Source organism: Saccharomyces cerevisiae, chromosome VIII (assembly GCF_000146045.2).
Source record: "Saccharomyces cerevisiae S288C chromosome VIII, complete sequence".
In the NCBI taxonomy this organism is placed as follows: domain Eukaryota; kingdom Fungi; phylum Ascomycota; class Saccharomycetes; order Saccharomycetales; family Saccharomycetaceae; genus Saccharomyces; species Saccharomyces cerevisiae.
Genome location: NC_001140.6, coordinates 522,310 through 542,658, shown reverse-complemented (window position 1 = coordinate 542,658; position 20,349 = coordinate 522,310). Strand labels below are relative to the sequence as shown.

At 38.2% G+C, this 20,349-nt stretch overlaps 6 protein-coding genes across 6 annotated transcripts, besides 1 other annotated feature; all 6 read right to left on the bottom strand.

Annotated features, from left to right (window-relative positions):
• Positions 1–396: 396 nt before the first annotated feature.
• YHR214W (uncharacterized protein) lies at positions 397–1,008 on the bottom strand (the record flags this gene model as incomplete). Its single annotated transcript, NM_001179345.3, has 1 exon — positions 397–1,008. One exon carries the CDS (start codon positions 1,006–1,008, stop codon positions 397–399), a length of 612 nt encoding a protein of 203 aa, NP_012084.3.
• Positions 1,009–1,559: 551 nt separating this feature from the next.
• Positions 1,560–1,859, bottom strand: YHR213W-B (uncharacterized protein; the record flags this gene model as incomplete). The annotated part of the gene is made up of 1 exon (NM_001184600.1): positions 1,560–1,859. One exon carries the CDS (start codon positions 1,857–1,859, stop codon positions 1,560–1,562), a length of 300 nt encoding a protein of 99 aa, NP_878093.1.
• A 17-nt stretch (positions 1,860–1,876) lies between these two features.
• On the bottom strand, positions 1,877–2,110 carry YHR213W-A (uncharacterized protein; the record flags this gene model as incomplete). The annotated part of the gene is made up of 1 exon (NM_001184599.3): positions 1,877–2,110. One exon carries the CDS (start codon positions 2,108–2,110, stop codon positions 1,877–1,879), a length of 234 nt encoding a protein of 77 aa, NP_878092.3.
• An 801-nt stretch (positions 2,111–2,911) lies between these two features.
• YHR213W (uncharacterized protein) lies at positions 2,912–3,508 on the bottom strand (the record flags this gene model as incomplete). Its single annotated transcript, NM_001179344.1, has 1 exon — positions 2,912–3,508. The coding sequence occupies one exon, from the start codon at positions 3,506–3,508 to the stop codon at positions 2,912–2,914; it is 597 nt and encodes a 198-aa protein (NP_012083.1).
• Positions 3,509–3,713: 205 nt separating this feature from the next.
• On the bottom strand, positions 3,714–3,917 carry YHR212W-A (uncharacterized protein; the record flags this gene model as incomplete). The annotated part of the gene is made up of 1 exon (NM_001184598.3): positions 3,714–3,917. The coding sequence occupies one exon, from the start codon at positions 3,915–3,917 to the stop codon at positions 3,714–3,716; it is 204 nt and encodes a 67-aa protein (NP_878091.3).
• An 8,362-nt stretch (positions 3,918–12,279) lies between these two features.
• Positions 12,280–12,610: a long terminal repeat (Ty1 LTR).
• A 1,429-nt stretch (positions 12,611–14,039) lies between these two features.
• On the bottom strand, positions 14,040–17,267 carry FLO5 (flocculin FLO5; the record flags this gene model as incomplete). Its single annotated transcript, NM_001179342.1, has 1 exon — positions 14,040–17,267. The coding sequence occupies one exon, from the start codon at positions 17,265–17,267 to the stop codon at positions 14,040–14,042; it is 3,228 nt and encodes a 1,075-aa protein (NP_012081.1).
• Positions 17,268–20,349: the final 3,082 nt, after the last annotated feature.

Here is a 20,349-nt window from a genome sequence, read left to right as displayed (position 1 = left end):
GAAGATTCCTTCGGAGACACTGAAGCCAGAACTAGAGAATCCAGTACCAATTTCAAAAGAGAATTGTCTGTTACCTTGGGTTGCAGTTAAGACACCAGTAGTACCGTCGTAAGAAAGAGCAGTGATGTCAGCGGTAATGGCAATTTGGTTCTTACCGGTGTAGCCAACAACAGGAATAGGAGTGGCGTTGGTTTCGGTTGGGTCAACGGCAAGAACACCTTCACCCTTGAATACAACAGTTTGGCCAGTAAAGGTGTCAGGGTAGTGCAAGTATAGGTTACCAGAGACGATGTTGATTGTACCGTTTCCAGAAACTGGTTCAACGATAACATAGGTACTTCCATTGTCTAGGTTGATTTCACCGTTATTTACAGAGCCTTCATCGTCGTCTCTACGTTACAAACCGGAAACAGAACCACCGTTGAGAATAGCATTTGACAAAGAAAAGGTACCAGCGTTAGAGTATGGAGAAAAGGTGACTTCACCCTTCTTGGCCTTTGACAAACTCAAAGAAATGTCACCGCTGCTCTTGAACGAGCTAGGTGTGAATGAATAGATAGATGCGGAGACAGCGCCAGTTTCTTCAGCACTGAAGTTACCGGAAACTTCAAAAGTCTCACCAGAAACGTCGAAGGCGGTACCTTCGTAGCTTGCTTCAGACTTTTCGACAACCAAATCACCGTGAACTTTTAGATCAGATGAGAAGACGTATTTTTCACCGTCAAGTAAAGTCAACTTACCACCGGCAGCGACTTCCACGGCCTCGGTTGCAATTACTTTACCAGTAACTGTGAGATCACCGCTAATTGTTGTGGATGGCAAATAAACGGTACCGTCACTGGAAGAAAGTGAGTCGGAAGCGGTGGCACTTGCACTAGCTGACGAGACGGAAGTGATAGAACTCAAGTCTGCGGAGGAGGTGCTATTGGTGTAAGAGTCACCGAGAGCGCCGCGAGAGAGTAGGGCCAAAGCGACAGCAGCTTGGAATTTGTTAAAACGATTGAACATCTCTTTTTTTTTTGTAATGGGCGAGAGTTTACCAATAAAAAGAAAGAAATAGTAAAGCTTGCAAAGATGAAAACTTGGACTGCTATTATGAGAACAAGAGTGAATATGACGATCCAGTGACAATGAAGCATATTGAAGTACGATTTACCTGCTTTTTATATACTTCTTCTTGTTACTACTCACGGACTCCTAACCCATAGCTATAGAGCCCGAAGCTACAGAGACCGATGGTGTGCTAGATCAAAATTTTTGTGCATGCATTTCTACGAAGAACATTCTCAAGCCCTGTAAGGCTTGTACGCGCGCGTTTGCCAACAGGGAACGAGGTGCTAATTTGCAGACCAACACATAAGCAATTGGCCAAAACAACAACAACAACAATAACAATAGCAGCAGCAGCAGCAGAACGCGATTTAGCCTGGCCAGATTATTGTAGAAGAGGCACGCGAAAACAAGAGCGGGGAAGGGGCAAGATTGTTTGTTACGTGGGCAGACGCTCAGCTACTTTCTATACAATCCCTACTCTGTGAGGTGCTTATTCAAGCAATGTTCTATAACTTTGGCTCAGAACAGATCATACGCCAAAAACAGAAAAGAAAAAGATAGCTATGTCCTAATGGAAGAGACAAGAAATCTTTGCGGCTACCCTCGAGAGAGTTAGTGCACTGTTTCTCCGTAGCCGCGAAATGCTTCTTTTCTGTCCCTGAAGCGCACGGCTGCGTAATCTCACTGCGACGCGGACGGCAATTGTTTTCCGCGGAGACGTGGCTGACAAAAGTCCCTGTGAAAGAAGGCGCTCGCTCTCTTCCGTGGGTCCCTGCTATATAACTACAGCAAAAATCAATCAACATCCTATTCCTGACGAGAATTACTCCGTCTCGTTAAAGAATATCTTTCCAGCGTTTTCTAAGGAAACGCGCAATGTCGCTCGAACTACAAAGACTGAACCTTTGGGTTCCATTATAAATTCTTGAACTTGTTTCATACCCATATATAAGCGGTGCAAAAGACAAAAGGGAAAAACAAAAAAAAAATGAAGAAAAACGGACAAACGGATAACCGGCACCTTCTGTACCACTACATCGCCCGTTTTCGCCAGCATTTCATCAGCACAGATTAGATAGTGTATTCCTACCTCCAACTATCTTATGCTTGGTTTGAATATTTTGGCCCAGTTTCTCAGGTCTTGCTTCCAGGCGCACCCAAAATGTGGTCTTGGTGTGATTGTCGTCACCTTGCCATCCTCTCTCAAATAACGTGGTTCTTGGTAATCTTCTAGACACTTTCCATAGTTTCAAGTCACGTGCGAATTGGCATGTTGCAGAGATTTAGATGGCTATATTTCCTCAAGTTAGCGCATTTGGCTTACTTGATCAGGCGCTTACGAGCTACATTTACGCCTGTCTGTATAATTTTGTTTCTTGACGATGGGATTCTCATAAGAAAGTCCAGAGTTGTTCGCAAGGTTAGACACTTTTAGCAGCTAGTGCGTGGTACTTGTAGAATTGCGAACCGGGCATTACAAAACAAGCCCTTTTTTAGCGCTGTCAAGAGCAGAAACTGTAAGTATGCCAGAGTTAGTTGCCGCCCCAATGCTCTTTTCCTGGGCCAATTCGAGAAGTTGAACAGCTTTGGATATTACTGATAAAGAGATGTTTGCCTTGGGGGGCTACTACGGTAATAAGCGTCTTGTCGCTAATGACATGCCAGCAATCACTAAGATTGTTTCGCTCTCAGAAGAACCAGAGGTGGAACTACTGGTTTGAATGACGGATGATTTAGATGATTCAGAGAATGTAGAAGTGGAGGTCGTTGCAGAAGAAGAAATGACCGAGGAAGACATGACTGAGGAAGAAACTACAGAAGTTCCATTGCTGCGATAGAATGGAGTAATAATTGGATGCTAAGACGTGATAGAGCTGGTGATTTGTTCTGAAGAAGATGATGACAAACTGGATGAGGTGGCAGTGGTTGGAGCTTTGGCAACAATAACGGTTTCGTCAGTTGGTTGACCATTAGTACCGGTGACGGTGGTCATTTCAGTAGATGTAGAAGTAAAAGTACCAGTCCACAGTTCGGTAGTAGTTGTGACGATGCTAGTAGTATGTTTTGAAGGATCAGGGATAGTACAATTTGACTGACTTAAATCATCGTCAAAAGAGTAAACGTACCCTTCAAAGTCATCACTAACAGTAGTACCATCAGGCAATTCCACGCTAATTGGAAGCGTGCCCCAGGAAACGGCATTGGAGTAAACAACCTTCAGCGGATAATAGTAGCCTGCATACATGTAGACAGTCCCTCCGATGTTATCAGGCAAACTTCCTTGCCATGGCTTAATACCATTGATTGTAAAATCCGTCGATGTAATTGGAGGTTGTTCTTGTGCACAACATTCGAACGCAACGTTACCACCGACTGATAGAATTGCAGAGTCATCGACCTTAGCAAACCTGAACGTGTAAGAACTTGTTTGTGGTGGTAAAAAGTAACCTGTCATTTCTAGAGTAGCGTTTTTTGGGATAGTAAGAAACCAAGTAAATCAGTACTCCAATAGGTCTTTCTTGGCTATTTTGAACATTCACTATGACCTCTGCATCCCCAGTTTCCATAAGCATCTGATTGAGCACATTTAAAAGTTCCTGAAGAGATAACACAAGAAAGATCGTAGTCAATTGAGAAATCCGTCTGTCCGCCAACGGAACCTAATTCCAATTCGAGGCATATCCAGAAGTCATATATTGCGGGTAGGAATACGTTGTTGAATCCAGTAATGAGTATTTATAAAAGTTGACATTCATCCCATTTTTCCTCGGGCCCACTGGCAGGCATGCTTGTGTACTTCCTGAAACAACATTGGACGTGGCCAGGTAGGTGAAGAGTGCCAAAAATAAATAGTGATAAGGCATTTCTTGGTTCGTCAATCAGGTATGGGTATATTAAACAATAACTTTTAGCCATGCTGTTAATGATGAAAATTTTGATGCTGGTCTCTTCATATGTCATTGTTTTGGGAACTGTCTTTTTTCGATCAGATGTATGCGCTACGATTTGTTTAGCGTAGTGATGTTCCTGCGCTGTATTTAGGAAATTTTGGTATCGAAACGTCCCTACAACACTTTTTGTCGCTGATATCTGCACATGCGAGTAACGCCGATTCCATTACATTATTACCTTCCACTTCCCAGAAACGATTTATTACGACTCAACAAGTTCAAGAAAAAAATTAAAAAGGTTACAACCACATTTTGCGTTTAGGTGCAGCGAGGCTTACCTTGATGCAGTCCTAAAGAGTCCTGCAGCAGTTGTAACGAATCCTATTTGCTTTTATGCATTCCTAAACGGGCTGAAGTATAAGTCTTGAGGAACTCCGGGAGAAGATACGATAAGCTCTGAAGTGCCAAATTTTATTATCAAAAAAAATATTTGTACAAGCGGAAAAGGAGTATACTCTTCCTCTTTTGCTTCATCACAAGAGGATCATTTTGACGTTGTCTGTTGTACTACTTCTTTATCGGCGTGCGCAGGAAAAGAAAGAAAAAGGAAGGAAAAAGAGATGTCAAAAACCGATGTCAAAAAATCTCGTGAGGCCTCCGGAATTTTGACGCTGCAAGTCAATCTACGGGAAAGAAGAAATTTTTTAAACTTAATGCAAAATAAGCTTTTTTCTTGGAAAATAAGATTTTCGGCAATAAAAGGTAAATGCAGCCAAAAATCAAAATACTTCAGAAGAAGTCGTAGCGAGGACTGCTACGTGGAAGCGGATTTGAAGATCCTTTCCAGAACAAGAAGGAGCCGAAAGCTGCCAGGAACTGTTCCTGATTTTTTAGGAAAACAATTAATAGGTATCTCGTCTAGCGTAGTATCTCGAGTTTCCAGAAGTTGCAGATAATCAAAATCATTGTTTTATCGCTTTTTTTAAATTACAGCTTAGAAGAGTAGAGAGCAAGTTTACTGAAACGGTTCCTTGTTTACAATAATATTCCTAACAAACTTCACGAATTAGGATGCAGCATGATTTTTTATCTTGCTTCACTTCCTAAAGTATGAATTTTTATCCGTAGTCGCAACCAAAACAGCTACTGGAAATTTGCAGCTTGTTAAAAACCGGTAGTTTCCGAATACTCCTCGTCCTTGAGTTGTATACCGTTAAACTTCCTAGGGTATCATGTGTCTGGCCCAAAATTGACCCACAAAATCTGGTCCTATTGACGGTCTTCTTTTGATTTTCAGCATCCTACTCTAAGAAGGACAGAAAATTATGAAATATATGGGAGAAACGGCCTCCCAACTGCTAAGTGTTCCCGGCAGCACGAGTAAGCAAAATTCAGGCAACCTATTGCATTAAGAAGCCCTACATAATTCAGCGTGATATGATGGAGTTTTGTTAATTGCAAATTTTAGTACGATTTGGTTGTTAGTGTGTGTTTATGCAAGTAATTATTGAACCCTAAGTAGTTACTGTCTTCTTTTGCTGTAATTCGTGGATTCATGGCCCTCCAGCAACATGGATTGAAAGGTTCTTTAAAGTTTTTAATCCGTAAAGTTCTGAAATGTATTTTAATCATGTCAATAATTCAACTGGTGGGTAGCATTTATGACCAAAAGCGTACTTAAATTAGCAGCAAAAAAATTTTTAATAACGAAACTATAAGGAAAAAAAAATACGAGGTACTGATTATGAGAGTTCCAGTTTCTCATTTTTGAGACATGATCTGAACAAGGCTGAAAACAGCAATCTTTTTCAATAACTTTTGCAAAAATTTCAAACATTGTTGTTTGAATGCAGCTAATTTTTATAGAGTACAGAGCTCAATGCTTTACATGTGCTTTATTTCCGGTACTTTTCTTAAAATGTCTACATTTTCTCTCAGGACTTGAATGTCTTCGGCTGCATTACTATAAAATCTTGAGTTCCTAAGACGATAGTGGTGAGTGATGTAGTTCGCGTGTGTGCCACTGGTAATAATAGAGATAACTATCTCAGTTAAGTTTGAAAAGGTAAAGAATAGTCATTTTTTGCGACAGTCATTCTTCTCTGATGCACGTTCTTTAGACTACCTATAAACACCATTCTTACGGAATTATAATGGAAATAACACATCATTACGTGTTTCTGTCGGTGATAGAGGGGTAATAGAACCTTAATTGAAAAATTAGCACAGTGCATAATTTATTAACATGATTGTTATCTGTGGAAAATAAGAAATTCAGCACCAGTAAAAAACGAGGAATATAGGCACATAAATGTGCTCTTACTCGTATGTTCCAGGATGAAAATGTTTAGGGCATCAAGTATTGCCGAAAGGGCAATATGCTTTAGCACCAGAAAATCCACTGTATACTCATTACGGGTAAACAAAGCAAAAGGCAGTGCGTGATAATGTTTCTAAAATCTCTGTACACTGTTGAAATGCGGCTCTGATACTTTAGCCCTTAGTCCCTGATGGTGCCTAAAATGAGGATAAGTATATGAGTTTACAACGAATATAATGCTTTTTACCTCATCATATAAAGAATAATATCAATTTCAAAATAAAAATTAGACCCAGGTGGTAATGAGGAATGCGTCCTAATGAATTTATGTAGTCGATGCTTTTGCAGCATTTTTTTTTGTATTAATCAAAGTGCACTACGTGACAAAAATAAAAAGTGTATGAAAACAAAAAAATCACAGATTTTCATAAAAATAACATGGTATTCTTAATCATATATCGTAAAGGATTGTCAAAAATAAAGAGAATATAGTCGGTACAAACCATTTTGTACGCCTACAGAGTATAGTGCAAAAATTATAGTTAGGATTGTGACATCCCTTTTTCTTTAACATAATAACTTTGCTTCAAATTAATTGATCAATTAGGATAATAACTCTCAACACCTTTATTATTCATGTTTAGAAAGTTTATGGTCAGAGGGTGATTGGCATTGATACTTATACTTTTTTCTCGCTAGTATAATACGCATTTGTAATGCTTTTTACCGATGCGGAGACATTTTATACTTAGCGGCATTTTAATATTTAGTTGGGAATGCAGCCATATTGGATATATAATTTTGATAGGATTCATTAGTGGAAAAGTTCAGTGACAAAATCTAGAAAATAATATGATAACTATTACTTGTTTCTATAGGCATGCAAATATCTCCATTGTACCGTGATTAAATAAAAATACGCTATATTCCATGTTTGAATAGATCTTATTTTTTGGCTGTCCAGATAATAAACGTACTGTTTTTGACACACACCAATGAGTAGACGTTATTGCGACTGTATGTCCTTTAAGATATTCAGTGCAAAGAGACAAGGTATTTATTCGTTTTCTTGCAATTTCTTCTCATCTATCATTATCATACCACATTGAATCTTATTTTTTAATTTTTAGTCTATTTGATGACGGCTACTGAATCTTTACACTACTTGAGCTGAGGAGTAAAATTGCATTATTCATATTAAACAAAGAAGTCAATTTCCCATAAAGACAATATCTCAACTTCATCACATCCTTGGTTTTTACAGAGTACATATATTTGATGAATTCTGATTTGAAAATATCAATTTGTTCCTCTAGAATTTTTCCACTCGCACATTCAAAAACTGGGATTGGAACGCACAAGAAGTGATCGTCACCTTCCATTGGGGTTAGTAGCAGGATATATATTTCCATTCTATATTCCAGGTTCTCTTTCACAATTTTATTGAATGAAATACCTGAGCAACCAAATCAGTCTTAAGTAATAACACCATCTTTTACACCAGCACTACAACAAACCATACTGAGTCTGAAATTGGACTTCTGCAATGAAAAATTTAAGTCCTGATCTACGCATAATGCCCGCTATAAACCTTATTTTTTATACGGGAGTCTGGCGCTTCGGAAAAAGAGACGAAAACTTGTAACTCAATATATCTCGATACAACATTACGTTTTGTAAATTTATCACAAAAGCCAAATGATGATATCTCTCTTGCAAGTTATCGACCATTGATTGGTAATTTATTTGAAAATTGTTAATTTATTGAATATTTCTTTTGCAAAAGAAATAATCTCAGCTAAAGCTGGTTACAAAATTCACATCATGAGTTTACGGGATTTGTAAATACGCTTTTTGCATAAAAATGCTTTGCCGTTTCCCACCCTTGCATATTCACTTACTCCCTTCATATACTCTATGTAATGATGATTAAGCTTTGGCCGCTAAGTCTCTCAGTTAGTGTTGATTTTAGTTTTATTCATATGATTCTTCTTTAGTGAAGTATTGATCAATTACGTGAGTCAGCTTTTTGAAAACCCCATTTGGAAGGAATTAGGAAATTATTTTGTGTACTACAAACACTAATTTACAGCCATTTCTGGGCGTTTTTTATTGACTATTTTGACCATGTGCTCAACTAGAAGAACGGTATTCTAGTCTGCTGGTAGAGTTAGCCTATAATGATTGTTGGAAATAATGGCACCTAAAATTCAAGTTATTGACTTTATTATTAGGATCTTGGTATCCATTTTGGGTAAGTCATATTCAATGAACTAGGTTTCGCAAACTTTTTGTTCGAAAAGCGGTAGTGCATAGTTATGCTAACTCTAGATATATGGCATAAACCGTACAACACTAGCCCATTTTTTTGGAAGTAGTGAGGGCAGCTAGACTGTATGATGGATATTCGCCTGTATACTGAGTTTTTTGCTCCTTTTTTTTATGTGGCTGGCCTTACGATATGATGCACAATTCATAATTTGGAAGAAGGGCAGAACAATTGCATCTGTGCTTGGCTCTCAAGAACGGTGTTTGGTGCATCAAAAGTTTTCGATGGCTTATTTGGTCGGAAATATAAAAACTTGATCTTCTTATCTAAGCAGTATACATTCTTCTTTTTGAAATGAATGTACTCCGTAATATCTTCTTATTTGGCATTTTCATCCTTAACTTTTGCATGGCTCTGAACTAGTCAGATAGTTGCCCTTTTCAGGAAACATCTTATTATTGAAAGCATGGTGTACTTCCGTTATATTATTATATTATAAGAAATTGGGGTGCCAATTTTTTTTTGCTTTTGTTTTGCATGTTTTCCTTCTTTTCGCAAAAGCAATTGCAGATTTAATAGCAGGATATTATACCGTTGGTAAAACTTATGGATTTTATGAACAATATTTTCAAGTACAGCATTCATAGAATCAACTACTAAGGATGAAACTAGTATGTTTTTGTCAAAATATTTTCCTGACCTTGCTGTAACATCAAGATCTGTTTCTCTAAGATATCAAAGTTGAGTAAAAACAAAGCTGATATGAGAAAAATACGTAATTGCTCCACATAATACGTGGGTCAGACATAAAGGTAGAATACTTGATACAGAAGAGATTATTCGGTACCCTTGATGGCGTGCTTAACTGGTGCCTCTTAACAACCGGCAATATAGTCAGATGAGTCACTACGAGTGTGTGTAGTAGCAAGTGTTTTACCTACGTGACAGTAAGAGTAGCTCTATGGTTGTGTAATAGTGGTGCTTATTCCTAATGCTTTGAAGCCTGAAGCGGTACAGTTGGCCTGGTCTATATCATGATCAAAGGAGCAAACATATCTTCTGAAGTGACCGCAAATAGTACTATGATGTGGTTGGCAATATAACCTAAAAGGAAATAACCACAAGGAATTGCACCCATGTACATAGTTTTTCCCGGAAATTGGGAAACCAGTACGAACATATATCAATTACTTTTACATTATCTCGAAATACTTGATTGGAAAACTGGCACAATTGACTGTGACGTTAGTAGTATGTTGTTCTTCTCTACATCAGTTAAATATAAGTGCCAACATCAATTAATCAACTTTCCTCCGTTTACCACATTGAAGCTGGGTGTGGAAGATTTATTTGGAGAAACTAAAACGTACCCTGTCATTTCCTGAGTCCCCCTTTTCAACTTAGTGTGAAAGCCGAACAATTATAATCCTCGGGAGACAACAGATTTATTGTACTAAAGTTACTCTTCCTGTTATCTTCCTTGATTTTACTGTTATAGCAATGACCCACCGCAATCAGGAGAGCAGCCGTATGGAATAGTATACCAAGTCATAAAATCTTCAACCTATTAACAGAGTTCAGGTTCTTTTTCAGCGTAGTAGCCCTTTAACAAGCGATGACAAAGTTGACACTCAGAGAAAATTCAGGATTTATTGTAATCTAGCTACTCATCCTTAGATCCGCTTGCAGGCATGGTTTTTTCACCTTGAGAGGCTATTTTGGGTAAGCTAGGAAGGCTGAAAAATCCCAAAAGGACACAGTAATAAGAAATTGTTGTTGTTGTTGTATGATGCATTTAGAACTCAAAAGACGAGTTTCTGAAAATGCTTGCAATACTGTATAGGTAACAAGATTTTTTTATCAAAAAAGTATACTGTTCCTTTGGGTAAAAATTATGCAACCCTTGAGTGTCCGATGAAGATAAGACTACGAAACAATTTGCGGTAAATTTTTTCTGCTATTGACATTTACACATGCTCCAATCCATTACCCTTTTCATTCTCGTAATAAAACCTCGAACTGTTATTTCATATTTACATCTAGACGGGTATCGGCCTCAACAACTCCAAACAAAAGTAAATAGAAAAGAGCCAGACCTATCGCACCGAGTAGAGCCAGAAAATATTTTAAACTACAGTTGACGTATTCTACGACCGTTGTTTAGGACAATACTTTTTCCTTCACAGGCTTTGAATTACGCACATGCAGAACTCCTGTAGAAACCACGAAGAAAAGTTTAATTAACTTTCAAATGCCAGAACTAAAGATTGATGAAACAGTTATACGAATTTAAGGGGAACTTGCTTTTTCCTTTTGCTTCATCATAAGCGTAATATTCGTAGCAGTGGCGTCGCGTCTTACCATTTATCGGCACATTTTTCCGAAAAGGAAGGAAAATGGCGGTGTCAAACGGTCTGGTGTGACATCTAGAAGTTCGGCACTGCAAGTTAATCTACGGGAAAAAGAAAATTTTCTTATAACTCTAATGTATAATAAGGTTTTCAGAGAAAGCAACTCACGGGGAACAATTGGTTAGAAGAGGCCGTAGAAGCGCCCCACTAACCTGGAATTGATTATCGAGGATCTTTCTCAGAAAAGCAGCTAGTAAATGAGCACAGTACTCAAAAATTACTCATAGTATTATGATTACTTACTTAGTCAATATGGCTGCGTTTTTAAAATGAGTATCTTTTATTTTTTGGCATGGAAGAAAAAGATGCAAGCAAAGAGAAATTTACTAAGTACAAGCTCATTTCCAAAACTTCAGTTCGCCTGTAACAATTGGTAGCGATCTTCAATATGTGGGATTATGCCTTGGATGAGATTTTTGAACGTTGAGGAAGAAATCGCAGACTTTTTAGCATTCAATATCGATTAATGAATTCGAAGTAGTGTACCACATTTGTAAGTTTAGATACCTATTGGAAATGAGCGGGTACGAAAATGACGGGCTTTATTGTGCTGTTTGACATAGTATACACAGCAGTTGTGGTGTTAATGAATACTATCGATGTGTATACAAACGTACTTCAAATAAGCAATGTGAATATACTGCAACTTGTCAGCCTTTGCGACGATTTGTAATGAATCCTTTTGCATCGCTAGAAGGAGAAGATAATATTTCTTCTGTTTTTTTTTTACATATGCAACAATTTGAAAGTCAGGTCAAAGACAGATTCCGGTTCCCCATATTCAGATAGGAGAAAAAAACTTTTGGCAACTCATGTTACCAAGTCGAGACCTTAAAGTTAAGTGTCGGCCTGGAAACGCAAAATCTTGTAATCTTTTAACGCTGCTTTTCAAATCACGAACGCAATCAGTACTTGTACCTAATTTTGGTTTTCTCGTATTGAATAGTGAACCATAGGTCGAAAATTTAAGGCCACATAAATCCAGAGCCCGCAACTTGGATAGGTATTTACTTGATTTTTAGTTTGCTTTCAATAGTGTCGTGAAATTATAAAGTACGCCGCATACATATCTTGATTAGTTAAAAATAGCAGTGTTCAATGATGATTTGATAGGGTTCATAACTGGTACCAGCGTAGTACAATTACGATTATCCATGAACATAAAAGTGGCTTAAATACTATATATCAGTGAAGCTTCAAAGTAAGCAAACGAGATACCAAGATCTTGTAGGACCACGATATATAAGAAGCCTAGTTCCGTTGTAGCATCACATAGAAGAGAGCGACGATGCCTCAGAAAGTCTACAGCAACAGAAAGCTCAGTGAATCATTAACTGTTGGAATAAGACTCAACTGCGATCTATCGACTAGTACTTATAGTACCAGTATATTATATACGGTGTGAAAAGACGACATGAAGATTGAGAAAATGGTCCCAAGATTTAATGGACACTGAAATGCAAAAGTTGATAATGTAATATGAAAATTAAGGACAGAATATTAAACAGGAGAGGAAATAATGGTATTTTCACATATAGATATGAATTTTCCCTTTTTTTTGTTCCTATATCTCTGATCATAAGTTATAATATACTTTGTGCATCTAATATCATGCCTTTTCAACAATGAAATACCAGCAGTTATCAAGTTATCAAAACATTCGCCAAATTTTTATTAATAAAACAAATGTCAGAAATATGGCTGGAATCTAATCTGAACGTTAGAATAATTCTTGCGATATTTTTATCATACAACCAATGATTAATGTCTATGATGAGCAAAGCTGTGCGAGGGCACATACATACAGTGGGACATTATGAGATCCAGAAAAAAAGCAAAGGAAAGTTCGATCGAAACATTAGCTCTTAGATATTACAGACGTGAGGTATCTCTTCCTTGAAGAGAATCTAGCCCTAATCAAAAACTTTATTTTGATACTGTTCGAAAAGAGAAATAAGGACAACGTTCTAATTTATACAAATATAACCAGTAGGCTTTATCGTAAAATCCTCGAACTTGCTTCTCATCACAGAAGTATAAAAAATGAAGAGGTCAAGCAAGAAACGAATAACCACCAAATTTTTTTCAATTGAAAAGCGAAACGTAATGGAAATTCACCTGCTTTGAATCGTTGTTGACTTCTTATCACCAGTCATTATTTTCCTCTTTTAAAGCTTAAAACAACCGCATCTAAGTTTAACACTTCGTTCCCGTTTTGAAGTTTATCAAAATTCCAAAATACAGTAGTTCGGTGCTCGTGACAAACCTTTTTCCAAAGTCTCATTAGACTTCATGGAACTACTACACTTCCTGGGGAACGAAAAGCTACCATTTGCTCATCATCGGATAATTTTTTTTTTTTTTGATGCATCTATACTTGGACCCCTTTTGAATATGTCAAGTATGAAGTATCAATTTTAGGGCAAGTAGTTTTACAATAATTTTGGTGCACTTTTACGCCTCTGCTGATATTTTAAATACTAGTGCAAAAGAATTCGAAATAAATATAAAAGAACAAGCACATACTTTAAATAACTAATTATCCCCATTATTTCAAGTTTCAAGTACTGCGTGTGGCATGTAAGCAGATTTCTACTCAAAAACATCCTAAGCGAACCACACTAGATCTTACGTTAGTACTACTGAAAATGGCAATAATTGTTAAAGCAAAAATTGGCGATGGTTCATTAATTGCTAAACAAAATAGGCCATTTTTCCTCGTTAATAATAAGTACTCATACATCGGTTTCTATAAGTGTTAGTTGTAACTTATGAAATATCGAATTGAATTCGAAGTGTTGTTTGCAGGATATAAACCAAAAAAAAAAAAAATTAAATAAATAAATAAAATAAATACAATGGTATCGATAACGGTAAAATTCTTTTCATGGATTTTTGTTGCCTAAGACAATAATAGTAACGTTTTCTTTATGATACACATATCTACTTTTTCAAAATAGGAAGCGCAAGAATTATCATTTAGTTCAATTTGAATATTTGAAAGTATGGAGAAGAAACAGTTAAAAAATAATTCATGTCAGCGTATATTTAGCAAAGAAAAGATACACAGATACGTAAAAAGAACGCGAATTTTATTAAATAATTGCCAGCAATAAGGACGCAATGAAGACACTTAAACCACTACCGGCCAGTAAGCTGTTGGCACTGCCAGCATACGTTGAAATTTCTAAAGAAGCTGTACTAGATCCTACCATGCTACTTGCTGGTGTGCTACGAGGCTGTTGCGACATAGTGCTCAACCCGGAACTTGTTAGACTCATGGTGTTGCCAGTTTCGGATACAGAAACAACACTACTGCTGTGACCAATCACATCGGTCGCGGAAGCTGTCTGTGTTTCAGCGTGATTGAATCTTGAAAGTGAAGAGGTGACTGCTGTTTTTGTCTCAGCAGCCCCAGTATTGGTAGTTGTCTCACTGGTAGCACTGTTCATTTTAGAGCTGACAGACTGTTCATTCGTAGTCTGTGGTCTCCATGTAGGATAGACCGTAACAACATCATTCACAGTAGCCGTGGCCGTCGAAACAATGGCAGGTGAAGTAGTTTCGGAACACACACCAGATTCGCAGGAAGTAACAGTAACTAGCGTAGTTTGTTGCTTCGATTCTGTGGTGGAAATAGGACACCATGTTGTGTATTCTGTGGTAACGCCGTTAATAGTAGCAGTGCTTGTAGACACAATGGCTGGAGAAGCAGTCTTAGAGCATATGTCAGATTCACAAGAAGAAATTGTAACTACTGTGGTTTGTTTTGTTGTTTCTGTGGTTTGCTCTGTTGTCCCCTTGGTTTGCTCTGTTGTCCCCTTGGTTTGCTTTGTTGTCTCTGTGGTAGAAATAGGGCACCACGTGGTATACTCTGTTGTGACGCCGCTAACAGTAACGGTGGCCGTGGAAACAATAGCAGAGGAGATGGATTCAGTACACACATGAGATTCGCAGGATGTCACGGTAACCAAAGTGGTTTGTTCGCTCGTTTTTGTAGTGGTAGCAGGTGGTAATGAAGAAGCAGTTTCCTGGCCTGTTGTCGCACTGGTAACAGGTGGTAATGATGAAGAAGAATTTGTAGGAGACTTTGGTGATTCAGAAGAGATAGAAGAGGAAGAAGAGGAAGAACTAGCCGAACTCGTTTTGCTCTCAGAAGAACCAGAGGTGGAACTACTGGTTGGAATGACGGATGATGTAGATGATTCAGAGAATATAGAAGTGGAGGTTGTTGTAGAAGAAGAAATGACAGAGGAAGAAATGAATGAAGAAGAGGTGACTAGAGAAGAAGTGACTGAAGAAGAAATTACTGAGGAGGAAATCACAGAAGTTCCATTGCTAGGATAGAATGGGGTAATAATTGGACGCGAAGACGTGATAGAGCTGGTGATTTGTCCTGAAGAAGATGACAAACTGGATGAGATGGCAGTAGTTGGAGTTCTGATGACAATAACAGTTTCGTCAGTTGGTTGACCGTTGGTACCGGTGATGGTGGTAACCTCAGTAGATGTAGAAGTGAAAGTACCAGTCCATGGTTCGGTAGTTCTAGTAATCAAACCCTCACTAGTTGGAGTTCTAATGACAATAACAGTTTCGTCAGTTGGTTGACCGTTGGTACCGGTCACAGTAGTCATCTCAGTGGATGTAGAGGTGAAAGTTCCGGTCCATGGTTCGGTAGTTGTAGTAATCAAACCCTCACTAGTTGGAGTTCTAATGACAATCACGGTTTCGTCAGTTGGTTGACCGTTGGTACCAGTGATGGTGGTAACCTCAGTAGATGTAGAGGTGAAAGTACCAGTCCATGGTTCAGTGGTGGTGCTGATTAGACCTTCACTGGTTGGAGTTCTGATAACAATAACAGTTTCGTCAGTTGGTTGACCGTTGGTACCGGTGACAGTAGTCATCTCAGTAGATGTAGAGGTGAAAGTACCGGTCCATGGTTCGGTAGTTGTAGTAATCAAACCCTCACTAGTTGGAGTTCTAATGACAATCACGGTTTCGTCAGTTGGTTGACCGTTGGTACCAGTGATGGTGGTAACCTCAGTGGATGTAGAGGTGAAAGTACCGGTCCATGGTTCGGTAGTTGTAGTAATCAAACCCTCACTAGTTGGAGTTCTAATGACAATAACAGTTTCGTCAGTTGGTTGACCGTTGGTACCGGTCACAGTAGTCATCTCAGTGGATGTAGAGGTGAAAGTACCGGTCCATGGTTCGGTAGTTGTAGTAATCAAACCCTCACTAGTTGGAGTTCTAATGACAATAACAGTTTCGTCAGTTGGTTGACCGTTGGTACCGGTGACAGTAGTCATCTCAGTGGATGTAGAGGTGAAAGTACCGGTCCATGGCTCGGTGGTAGTTGTGATGGTGCTAGCTGTTGTTGGAGTTCTGATGACAATGACAGTTTCATCAGTTAATTGACCGTTAGTATCGGTGATGGTGGTCATCTCAGTGGATGTAGAAGTGAAAGTACCGGTCCATGGCTCGGTGGTAGTTGTGATAGTGCTAGTAGTATGTATTGAAGGATCAGGGATAGTACAATTTGACTGACTTAGGTCATCGTCAAAAGAGTAAACGTACCCTTCAAAGTTATCACTAACAGTAGTACCATCAGGCAATTCCACGCTAATTGGAAGCGTGCCCCAGGAAACGGCATTGGAGTAAACAACCTTCAGCGGATAATAGTAGCCTGCATACATGTAGACAGTCCCTGTGATATTGTCAGGGAGACTTCCATCCCATGGCTTGATACCATTGATTGTGAAGTTAGTCGACGTGATGGGAGGTTGTTCTTGTGCACAACATTCGAACGCAATGCTACCACCGACTGATAAAATTGCAGAATCATCTACTGTTGCAAAAGAAAACGTGTAAGAACCCGTCTGTGGTGGTAAAAAATAACCTGTCATTTCTAGGGTTACGTTTGTTGGGGTAGTATAGAAACCAAATAAATCAGTACTCCAGTATGCAATTCCTTGACTATTAGAACAAGCACCCATTCCTTTGCATCCCCAGTTTCCATAGGAATCTTCTTGAGGACAAGGAAATGTGCCTGATGAACTAACACAGGGAATATTATAATCAATCGAAATATCAGTTTGTCCTCCGACAGAACCTAGTTTGGTTTTTGAGGCATATCCATAAGCCATATATGCTGCATTCGAATATGTGGAGGAATCTTTCAATGAATACTGGTAAAAATTTATATTCATCCCACTTTTCCTCTGGCCTGCTGGTAAGCACGCCTCTGTGGCTCCTGAGGCCACATTAATTAGTGCCAGAAAGGCCAAGATTACCAAAAATATGCAGTGGTGTGCAATTGTCATTTTTTTTAGTGGTGCTAATCAATTTAAAGAAAATCATTTGCGGAATTTACTGCAGAGCAAGAAATCATGAGGGTGCTCTTTTTATATTTATTATCTTGTCGAAATATGAAGCAGAATACCAGAACCGTCCAGTGATTCAAAACGATAAGACTGTGAAAGATTTAACGTATCTCCCATGAAAATTTGACCAGAGGAACTTCTCTACCAATAGTGTTTACACCTACGTTTATTTCCATTCTATCCATAGAAGCTACTAGCTTATTTCCTACCAGCTCCCACTAGGTTTTAATGAGCGCAAAACAAAATAAAAGTTTACGGCCTTTAGAGGTTAAGCGATCTACGCATAGATGTGTAGCTTATGCTGCATTTCGCGTACTCCTGCATGCAACCAAAGTGTAATTCTCGAGGGTGCCGTGAAAAAGGGTGAAATTAAGTTTGAAAGCCGGACTTGATGGCTGCTAAAAATATTTATAAGACCTAAAAAGGAGTATTTTTCTTTTTCCCTTTTGTTGCACAACAGCGGGTTTTATGACACAATGACGTATCATCTGTATATCCTAAGTCAAAAAGAAAGAAGAAAGTAAAAAATGTAACGCGAGATAATCCCGTGAGAATCCAGAAGCTCGAGGCTACATGAAAATCTCCCGGAAAGAAGAAAATTTTCAAAACCTTAATTAATAAGGTTTTTTTGCGTAAAAAAGGTTCGATCGCAGGCTGAAAACAAGCCGCAAGTTAATTATAATCACCTTGGGCCAAACCGTAGGAAAGTTACCAGGTGAATTTAAATCGGCTTGAAATCCTTTCGGAGTATGATTCCAAGGTTGGGAAGGAACAGTGCCTCGATTCTTGAAAATGGAACCATACTACTTATTAAACTTCTCGCAATAAATGAGCAAAAGTGCTTCATCATGGCTGCACTTCTAAAATATGAAACCCTCTTACCTGTAATCACTAAAGAACTGGCTATTAAAAACAGAATTTTTTACAAAAAAGAAAGAGGCTTTTCGTAAGGTTTTCCCCTACTTTATTCTTACTACGCGCTGGGCTGGGTTGAAAGTGCCTAAATTCTAGTGTTTTGAAAGTCACCTAATACTGGTGATTTATCTTTTGTTGTGCAGCACTGCATGTGCGAATGGTCCATGATGAGAAAGGCACAAAGACTCGAGCTCATCATTTCCTGGTATTTTTAGTGGGGATCTATCAATAAAGGCGGCTTGTCAACTTGACACACACAATAAAAGACCTCATTTAATTTTGTTAAAAGAACATTATCTGTTAAACACGCTGTGTTACTGACATTGTTTCATAAGTAATAAAAGATCTGACTATTATCTTATCCATACCAGTGTTCTGTTTGACAAGTAGCTGCAACCGGAAGTTATTCCTTCTCCACTGCAAAGATCGTTTAATTGTCCCATCCTGCGCGATCACGTAACATGCTATGAACGTCGGGAAATTTTTCACTTGTGAAGTCTTAGAATGTGTAATCATGTAACTGAGGTTTCTGACGACTAGTAGCATATTTGAACTCTATTAGGATTAACACGAAGTTCTAATGATTTTTCTTTCTCGGAGTTAAAAGGAAACCCGAACGTTTGTTGCCTCTAGATTTTTTCCATATATTTTCCATATGTTCACTTTTAGCAATCGCCTTTGCTTGTCTGATTTAGTTGAAAACAACAGCATTTGATATTCATGAAAGTCTATTAAAGGAAGAAAGTAAAGAAACTTTCTTCGCCTGTTTTCTTCCTAGAATACTGTTATACCAATAGAAATTGAAGGTTTGGGAGAACTTTTGAGAAACTTTTTTAAATTTCAAGACCTGTGCTTTGAACGTGTCTCATTTCTGCGTACAATGCCAAAGTTGGAAGGTTTTCTTGCGTATGGTTCTAGTTCTTTGCCAAATTATTGATTTCAATCACGCTTTAAAGTTTTTTCTGGGTTTTCTCCACATAGGATAGTGACAAGAAGTGCGGTAGCCATGTGGTTTATTGCAGATCACAGTATGAAGGACCTTCAACTTACCTTATTTACTTATTAACAGGAAATTAAGCGTCATAAAAAACTACAGCGGTGATAGGAGCTGTGAAAGGATCCATATTGCTATCGTGAGTGAAAACGAAGACAACCTGAAAATAAGTATTTTTCCGCCGTTCTTCAACGATGTATTTAGATATCAGTCGATATTAACGTATAGGAGGAGGATCGATTATCGTGAAGATAGAAAATAATGACCGAAGAAGATTCCCTGGTAGCGCACACTTCAAACTAAGGGTTGGTCTCCGGTAAATATCAAGATTTGTACATTTGGCTAAGTGCTGGAACCCATGCAATTGATCTTATTGTGATGATTTGATGATATTCCTCCGTCAGAAAGTCCTAGAACACAACCTCTGGATGAAAACAGAAAAGAAAAATATGCAAGATGTTCAAGTGCGCGCGGAGCAAAAAAAAAAAGGAACAGAATACTAAAAGAATACGTCGCGAATCTCGTTATTGACAAGGCATGTTTGGATGAAAACATGTAATGCCCCATTCAGCTTATTTTTCAACATTTTCAGAGTAACACGCAGAAGAAGACTTTGTTTTTCCAAAACCTCCTTTTGCACTCAAAAAGAATGCCAGTTCAGCATGGCATATTGGAGATTATTTTTCATAAAACTGTAAGAATTGTAAAGCAAAACTGGTGCACTGCTACATCAACTCTTATCTTCTTGCATATAAATTTAAATGAAAAGGAACTACTTTGTAATTATCGATATTACATTGAAACCTATGAGGAAGATTATGACATGATAACACTAAACTATTGCTGGCCAGCACCCGAACCGAGTGTCCAAATTGAGTTTTGAATCAGTTTTCAGCTCAGAACAGATTCCCCTTTTCCTTTATTAGGTCGTATCATCATTCTATGTGCAACTACTGCAGCATTTGCGTATAATTATGGAAATAAAATTATACGAAAGTTGATACTTGGTTGTAAATGGCCTAAGAATCGGAAAAAATGGAATTCTATTGGCATGCTATCTTGTTTAATGAGATTATGAAGTTGAATATCATTTCTGCGTTTTGCATTCAAACA